Source organism: Cebus imitator, unplaced genomic scaffold (assembly GCF_001604975.1).
Source record: "Cebus imitator isolate Cc_AM_T3 unplaced genomic scaffold, Cebus_imitator-1.0 Scaffold150, whole genome shotgun sequence".
Classification (NCBI taxonomy): domain Eukaryota; kingdom Metazoa; phylum Chordata; class Mammalia; order Primates; family Cebidae; genus Cebus; species Cebus imitator.
The window spans coordinates 3,985,844-3,994,741 of NW_016107465.1; the positions used below are offsets into that span (position 1 = coordinate 3,985,844).

General features: G+C 45.0%; 1 protein-coding gene across 1 annotated transcript in view; it reads right to left on the reverse strand.

Moving 5' to 3' along the window:
• The window catches only part of GNAQ (G protein subunit alpha q), a 328,594-nt gene extending 320,753 nt beyond the window's left edge, over positions 1–7,841 (reverse strand). Inside the window, exon 1 of the mRNA XM_017543283.2 lies at positions 7,126–7,841. Coding sequence (XP_017398772.1) covers positions 7,126–7,261 — 136 coding nt within the window. The 5' untranslated portion in view covers positions 7,262–7,841. The remainder of the gene's footprint in view (positions 1–7,125) is intronic.
• Between the last annotated feature and the right edge of the window lie 1,057 nt (positions 7,842–8,898).

Consider the following 8,898-nt stretch of genomic DNA (forward strand, 5'->3'; position numbering starts at 1 on the left):
AAAAAAAAAAAAAAAAAAAAAAAAAAAAAAAAAAGCCAGATTCTTGGAAAGCACAATTAATTCATGATTTCAGTTTTTCAAAGGGAAAAAACATGAGGCTATCTCCTAGAAATATACATGACTATGTTTCTAAACATCACTGTTCTCTTCCAGTAACAGAGCCAAAAAGTCTGGCTAGACCTCTATTTCTTTAATTTGTGGGTCAATTATTGTGAGGTTTCAGGAATATAATAGCAATTAGGAACATTTTCGTTCCCAACTGCACCACAATCCATTACACACTTCCTTGAAAACATCTACTTTATTTCTAAAGCAGTCATATTGTTCACAATTCATGATTAATCCTGTAATAAAGGTGCACGGATTGTCACATTTCAAAGAAGCTGTGTGTCTAACAGTTTTCCATTGGAACAGCTGGATCAATTGCTATTGGCTTTTAACTGGAAACAATATGAGAATGTTCAACTGAAATGTTGTCCCTAGAGAACAAATGAGAGGCAGGCAAGAAGGCAAAAACTGTCCCATCTTTAAAACAGAATTCCTTTTACTGTACCCCAGGTGGCCAGAAACACAGCAAAGAGGAGTGGAAAATGGAGAACATATGGATGATGCCTATCAGAAAAAAGCAGGCAATTTAAATTCACTTCCTCCAGTTACCCTCCATTCTTTTTGGAATCCAGCTTTCCATACAACCCTAGTTACTGATAATAGAATCATGGGGAATTGAGATAAAGACATAAGAGCAATGATCTTTGTCTTCAAGGAACTTCCAATCCACTTAGAAACACAAAGGTAAGTGGTCATAAGCAGTTTCTCACACATAAAGGCAAAAATGATAGGCTCCAAGGACAGAGTTCAGATTCTCAGGATCATCCACATGCCTCTGTTCTGCAATCCCCAGGAAACTCATACAATGGCCTTCAGATTATTTTGTCTCTTTCTGTGTGAAGAGCCAATAGAAAAGCCAAAGCCAGGAAGGATAAAAGTCAGAAGGGCATGTCAGTACAAGGGCATCAGCTACAAAACGAGAACTGTGCAAAGTGTCTTTCCTGTTGGTAATAAGACATAAGAAACACCTCACACAGCACATTATTTTACACATAGTATGTGCTCATATTTGTTCATCTGACCAGCATTCTGTATAAAACTGTTCATTCTTAAGTTATACCTGCTTAAAAAAAAAAAAGTAGACGAAATATTTGTTTTTTAATTACTGACAAGTATATGCTGAAAAAATGGATTTGAGATACCTTCACAATTTGATTTTTAAATAATACTAATGTTGTTCTTTAAAATTAACCATGAAGGCTTTTAACAAAATATTCCGCACCGAGTACGGCTATGTATAAGGGTTAACAACAGAGCTGCACAGTGAATCCAATTTGGGATTCTTGGCACCACAATATGGACATTTATTTTTGTTTGTAAAGCCCACATTCATGACCACCTAGGACTTGTTAACTCATTTCATCACTATGCCTAGGTCCTTTTTACTACATGTTAGTTAGATGAGAAATCAGACAGATTTTTACATATTGGTAATGCAACAAATCAAAGGTGATTGTTGAACAAATTCCTATGATTTTTATTAGTAACAGCTATTCACACAAAATAGTGTTTGCGTCTGAGAATAGCTCTTTCTTTAATGTTATTCCATTCGGCAGAACAAGAGAAAACGTTCACGGTTTACTGTAGTCGGTCATTGTCACAGATTTAATTACCAACAATTGCACATTTTACCTCTATTGCTATTTCACACTTCCCTAGGATTAAGTCTGCAGAAATCTTAACATTATTTAAAAGGCATTATAAAAGTTTCCCTTTGAAAAATGTCACTGCCTCCTCCTCCAACCAGGAAATTCAACTTTTACGTTTGTTGCTTCACATATTTTTATTTTCCTCAACCCAATACAGAGGAAACAGATTCCCTCCACCTTCTCAGGGAGAAAGCAATCCTAACCTCCTTATAAAATGGCTTCTCTCTCTTCCAAGATGTACCCTTTGAGCTCTCTAGTTTCCCTCTATCACATCCAATCAACATTTCCACTAATATTAGAAGAACTAATAACTCCCCTTAAAAAAATTAATATGAATGCTGGAATCAAAACCTTCATTGGAAAATCTTGTTAATTTCTTTTCAAGTGTTAAGTTTGCCTAGATAATAAAGAAAAATCTGTTTCTTTTTTCTGCTAAGTTTAGCATAGCACGCAGCCTCACAACTGCAAAGGCTGTTTCAGGTCCTTAAAAATTCATCTGTAATAAAAATCATAACTATATTTAATAGGCACTTCTGAAAACTGAACATAAGCCATTTCTTCTAAAGTAGAGCTGAGTTGGTTTTCTTTTTTAATGAAAAAGATTATACCAAATTTATTTGTAATAAACAAAATGGCTACTAAATCATTCTTCTGGTTCTCCTTTCTAAATTTACTTTAAAATATGTGAATAGATAAACCTGCAATATTTTCACTGTTCAGCAGGGTTTTAATTTGTGCCAGATTTGCCATATGAAGAAATGACAAATGACATGTAGGTATAAGATGGGACAGTTATATGGAGATCCAGGCAAGGAATCTACATAGATGCAAAATCTTACTCAAAAGGCTTTATTAAATAGTTTTGATTTTCAGGAGGAATGTTCCCACTTTGCTCTTCTGATATAAACTATAAGTACTTTGTTTCAACAACAACAACAAAAAAGATAACTGCATCCAAATAAATCCTGACGTTCAGAAACATAGTCAACACTTGGAAGCTAAGAGTAGCAAAAAATAAAACCTGTTGGTCCTTAAAGCAGTCTCATAAACACCATATTTTGCTATTTCTAGGGAGCTGCTGTTATTGAGGCTACTTAGACCAATGCTTTCATTCAGTGGTTCTGAGTCACCATCCTAGACAGCACTGACCTCTGGGTTCAGGCAATCAATATACCCACTCTTCCTCCATCAACATACCCACTCCAGTGAACTCTACTGAGGGTAGTGGGAAGCATGCTCTTTTCCAGATGTGCAGAAATTAACACCCCATACAATTTAAATTGGCCACAGCATTTCCAGCCTTCCAGGCCCCTTCTTGGTCTACAACTGTACAGCTTTCAGTACAAATGCATATCCCTCATATTAAAAACATTCTAACTGCAACTCCTGAAATTCTGTATTTAATTATGGTGGTTTTCCTGATGTTACTGTACAGGTCCATCACACACACCCATTTAGTCATCACCATCACCTATGCTCTACAGAATATCAAAAAGTCACTGAGCCCTGTACCATGGAGAAAAATGTATGGTAAAAAGATGAGAGTGTTAAATTAGCCTCTACACAATAAAAAGTAATAAAAATATAGAATGGTTTTTCTTTTCTTTAAACTTTCATACTTTAAGCATGACTGTTACCATTCTCAAATGCATCCAGTGCAGAACTGTAATACACTGGTTCAATGCGTGATGCAACATCTCATATTAATACTTCCTACCCTGGAATGCACTTATAATAAATTGGCTCAAAGAGTTACACACAATTTTTTTTAAGACCCTGATTACATCTGCCACAGATAAAAACATTACATATCCCTATATTTCTATAAATTTATTCATTATTGGCTGGTTTAATTTCCAGCATGAGGGTCATAAACAAATTCATTTACTCAGCCAACATTTATTGAGAGAATTCTGTGAGTTAGATATTGTGCTTGAAGTTGGGATTTAATAGTGAGCAAAACAGACACAATCCCTACTCTCATATGTTTGCAGTGTACAACAGAAAGAAAATCTATGCTCATACATAAAATTCAGACCATATAGTCTTCCATTTAAGACTGGCCTACACTTTGCCTGTTTCAATAGAGAGAATTCAATCAACTAAAGGGGCCTGCTAAATCTTTCTATTTGATAATTAAGATCTAACGAGTAAAAGACTTCAAAAACATGTAAACTAAGAACAGGTTAATAGGAAAAAAATGTATCTTCTAGAAACTGAAAAACTTTCAGGATAACGGTATGTAACTTGAGGCAGGCATTCAGGGCCACTTGCATTACACAGACTTACAGACAAATTATATTAAATGAGATTATCTATGTACCATCAATAGAAATATTTAGTGAATATTCATGAATATTAATCAATTGAAGGAAATATAATGTACTTAACACCTACAAAATATATAAAAACATCAAGTTAAAATGAAGTATGCTCTTATATATCTATGTAGAATATTAAGTTTTGAGTGTCAAAATAAGCACTAATATAAATGAATTCAAAGAATGAAAAAGTTAAAAGACAACAAGAAAATAATCCAAAATTCAATATAATATTCTTATAGTGGTGGCTTTCAGGGTTCACATTTTTAAAGTTAAAATACAAATACATAAGCATATGGAAGAAATTCGGAAAACTGGCATAGTTGCCAGATATAAATCAAAATAGGCCAAATTTTACTGCCATACTTTGATCTACTCAGGTAACCACTGCCTGCCTTTTTAAATGACTCCATATTATTAATATACCTAAGTAAATAATTGTATGAGCAAATGCAAGGGTACCCACTTTTATCCCTGTCAAAAAATCCTCTTCCATTAAAATGGCATCACACATTCAACTAAAATTTACTTTGGAAACAATTTTAGATTTAATTTTGTTTCAATACACAGTCATTCCTCCATAAACCGGTTAAAAATATTAGATCTTTAAACTGTGAATGGATACTTCCTATAACCTCCTCTGGATAGGTTTTGTTTAAACGATGGAAGGAACCAGGTCATTAAGTCTACTCATCAAAGCAGCAAATCAGGAATTCCTCAAATGAAATCCCTCCCTAATATCTTCCCCCTTATCGACATCAACCGTCCTGGATTCAAAAACTCCTGAAATCACACTCATACACATACACGCACGCACAAAACCACATTTTGTGTCTATTACTATACAAATAGTCTAAGTATTGTAGTATTTATGTTGCAAAAGCAACATACCAGGAACACAAAGCAGCAGCAATTCTTGCATTATATTCAGCTAATAAGAAAAAAAGTTCTCCACACTACCACCACTTTAGCAGTAAAATTGGTTTACATTTTTTTCTCAGAAAATTATCTCCACATTCATTTTTAAAAGCACTGTGTTATTTAAATACACAGTATGTAATTGAGCAACCATATATTTCCCTTAGACATTCAAACCTAGGCCCTTGACAAACCCCCTGGGCTCTAACTCTTAACTGCTGGGAAACCCAGAGCTGTCACTTTTCAAGCAAACTGGGTTGGCTGGAGAGACCTCAACTGCCCAGTTCACAGTTAAAAAGAAACAAAGACTGTCAACAGGGCAACAGTAGTAAAAAAAAAAAAAAAAAAAAAAAACAATTCTTAAAACAAGCTTCTCTAAAATGCGTGCTTTTCACCTTAACCATGCACTTAAACACTCTATGTATTTCTCTTGTTCTCTATTTTCTTCTCAATCTTGAGAACTCAGAAAACATTCAACTGACCGTTTTCAGTCATCAGAAGTATCTCAAAAATGAGAATTAAAAAAAAAAAAAAAAGATCTTTACTTTCCAACTTCAGTATTCCTCTTCCCTGGCTTCATTCCCCTAAGCCCACCTCTTTCATCTACTGCTTTGCCTTCTGTTCTTTGTAAACATGTGCACATTTATCTATTTGAGTTTAAAAATGAAGACATAAAGAAAGCATGTCATGTAAATTAACCATTAGTAACTATGGGTGAGATCAGTATATTTTGTTCTTGCTTGTAAATGGTCCAGTACATAAGCAGTTCATTCCCAAAGGCAATTGGTTCCTTGAGCCAGCAAATGGAATGCTCAAGATAAGAAAGAAAATGCATGCTTCTCAAAAACCAACTGACAGTACAATATTCTTTTCTTAAAGAAATGTTTGAGAAACATTTTTATTAAACATGCAAATATCCAGAACACAAGTGCAGTCATTTTTCAGGCCTGTTACTGCAAAGCTGTATGCTCTTCCTACCCCAATAGCTCAGGGTTCTGTCACTCTGGTTTGTATGCGAACCTCGATCACTTGATTCTGAACATCCTCTCAGAGATAATAATCAATAAATTGCTATTTGAGAAATGGCATTTTCTTGCTAACTTAGTGTTAAAGTAGAATTTTTTTTTTTCCAAGACTAGAGGGAAATTTTTCCTGTATGCTTCCCGTTTTCGTTCTAGCCCAGATTCCAAAGATACTAAACTGCTATCTGTTTTAAACAAAAGGTTTCTATTTGTTGCCATGGGAGTAACTGAGAGGCTACGTTGGTTTTCAGTAGTAACTATTGTGAATTCAGGCCTACACCTGGGTTGCCTCGTTAAACAAAAGATACCGGTCGCTGTCAACAACCACACAGCACAACGCTCCCCTATCCCTCATCTTTATCTAGAAGGAATGGTGCAGATGAGAAACACGCCTGTCACCATCCACTGGCCAAGAAACTCTTCTAGGCTCCCTCCTTTCGAAGGTTTGGTGGCTAGAGAACAGCTCTTGGTTGACACATTTGGGCTGGCCCTCCCGCCCCGCCCCCAACACACAGGCCCTTTCTTTGGAGGGCCAACCACTTGGCTTCCTCATCATCACTGCTCCGGGAATCCAGTTGCGAGTCTGCCCACCGTTCCCCCATTCCCTCCTGACCCCAGAGGGCACTGATCATGGATGCACACCAGCCACCCCGCCGCAGGCCATCCCCCAACGTGTCCCGGACTCGGCTCGCCACCCGCTGGGCCACACACACGGCTCCCCACGCCACCAATCCACGGGGAGCCGCGGCCACGGCACTGGAAACTCAACCCCTCTATCCACCTTTCCACCCCTGCGCCTCTGGCCGGAGTGATCTGCCATTTAGCAGATGCACAGCAGATAAGGCACAGCCCTCAGGGACACGAAAAGGAACAAGCCGAGGCACCGGGCAGGGCAGCCCGACCCCTCTGGGGCGTGCGTGTGTGTACGCGCCCGCGCGCCCGCGCGGGTGAAGGCAGTGACCGGGGGCGCGCCCGGGAGGGTAGGGGCAAACCGCGGGCGCCGGGGGGCGCCGAGGGCAGCTGCCCCGCAGGGCCGGGGGTGGTGGGCGGGGGTGCGCAGAGGCTGAGCGAATGGACCCAAGGCGGCCGGCCCCGGGCGGTACTCACCGAGCAGCAGCAGCTTGAGCTCCCGGCGGGCGTCCCGCTTGTCCCTGCGGAGCTGCCGCTCGATCTCGTCGTTGATCCTCCGGGCTTCCTTGGCCTCCTCGCTCAGGCAGCACGCCATGATGGACTCCAGAGTCATTCTTCCAAAGTGCCTCCGCTGCAGCCCCGCCGGCACCCCCTGCTCACAGCGCGCACACACACCCTCCCGCCCTCGCTCCCCCGAGGCAGCGGTGGCCGCCGAGCCCCCGCCGCCCGGGCGCGCGTCCGGGACGAGCTCCGGGAACCGCCGCGGGGGCGGTGGCCAGGGCCGGGGCCACCAGGTGGGCCGGGGGCGCGGCGGGAGCGAACTGCCTGGGCCGACGGGAGAAGCGAGGCGGGCGCGGGAGGCGGGCGCTGGCTCGGGGGGCGCGTGAGGGAAGGCCGCCGCGCCCGGCCTCGCTCAGACGCCCGCGCCTCCTTCCCCGGGAACGGGCGTCCCGCCTCGCCCCCCGTGCCGCCGCCGCCGCCGCCGCCGCCGCCTGCGAGGCTCCCCTACGCCGTGCGCCTGGTGGCGAGAGCTCATCCACCGGGGTGTCCCCGCAGCGAGCGGCCGCCGACGGCTCCCTGCGCCCGGCGCGCCCGCTCCTCGCCGCCGCCTGACACGGCTCCCGGGCGCCCTCGGCCCTGTCCGCGCCCACCGCCCGGCTCGCGCGCAGACCCGGTTCCCGGCCCGCCCGGCAGCCGCGCGCTCCTCCGCCTCCGCCTCCGCCCCCGCCAGACGCCCACCCCCTGCCCCGATTGCCAGGCGCGGAGCGGCTGCTCAGTGCGCGCCCTCCCCCTCGCCACACACACACATTTTCTTCTTTCTCTGAACTGGAGCACAGATCCGGGAGGGAGGAGGCGGCGGCGAAAGGAGGAGGGGGAGGAGGCGGAGGGGACAGGCGCGGGAGGAGGGGAGCCGGGAGGCGGTACCGCCAGGCCCCTCCTGGAAGGCTTTCCTGGGCTCGCGGCCGCCGCGGCGCGCCTCTCCGTGCGGCTCTCGCCTCGCCCGCGCGGCTACCCGGTTGGGCCGGCCCCCTCGGGCTCTGCTGGTGCCTCCTGCTCCCGCGCCCTGGGCAGAGCCCGCGAGCGCAGCGGTCACGGCCGCCCCCAGCCGGGGTCGGGGCCGGGGCCGGGCCCGGTTGCCGACGCGCGGCCCGAGCCAGCGGCCGCTGCTGCTTGTCAGGGCCGCCGCCGACCTCTTGCTGCCGGCCGGCCGGGCGTGGTGAGGCGGGAATATGGCGGCCTCTGCCTGCCTCAGCCCACCGGCCCGGGAGCGCGGCCGCAGTCGCGGCCCCTGCTGAAGTCGCGGGAGGCGGCCCCGCGGAGTCCCGCACGCGCTCCCCACGGCGTCGGCGCTGGCGTCCGCCGCTCCCGGGCCCTGCCCGTCTGCTCCGCGGGGAGGCTCCTCTGCCGCGTCTATGTTTCCCGTTCCTATTTCTAAAACGCCATTCGGTTAGAAACTCTCCCACATCGCCTCTGACCCTGGTGCAGTCTTAGAAAATGAAATCCTCTCTACTGTGGGGGGCGACTGAGGAAGGGAAGGAACTGGCACCGGTGTCCGGAGGCGTAGCGGGGCGAAATTCACAGGAGAAGCTGCTCACAAAGTAACGTGAGATAGAAATCTAAATCATGAGCAGAGAAAGGAAGCTGCCCAAGTTTCCAAGAGCCCCCAGATAGGTTCCAACTTTCCATGCCTTTGTTTTTTTGGTTGTTGGTTTTTTGTTGTTGTATTGGGGGATTTTTGGAAGTTGTTTT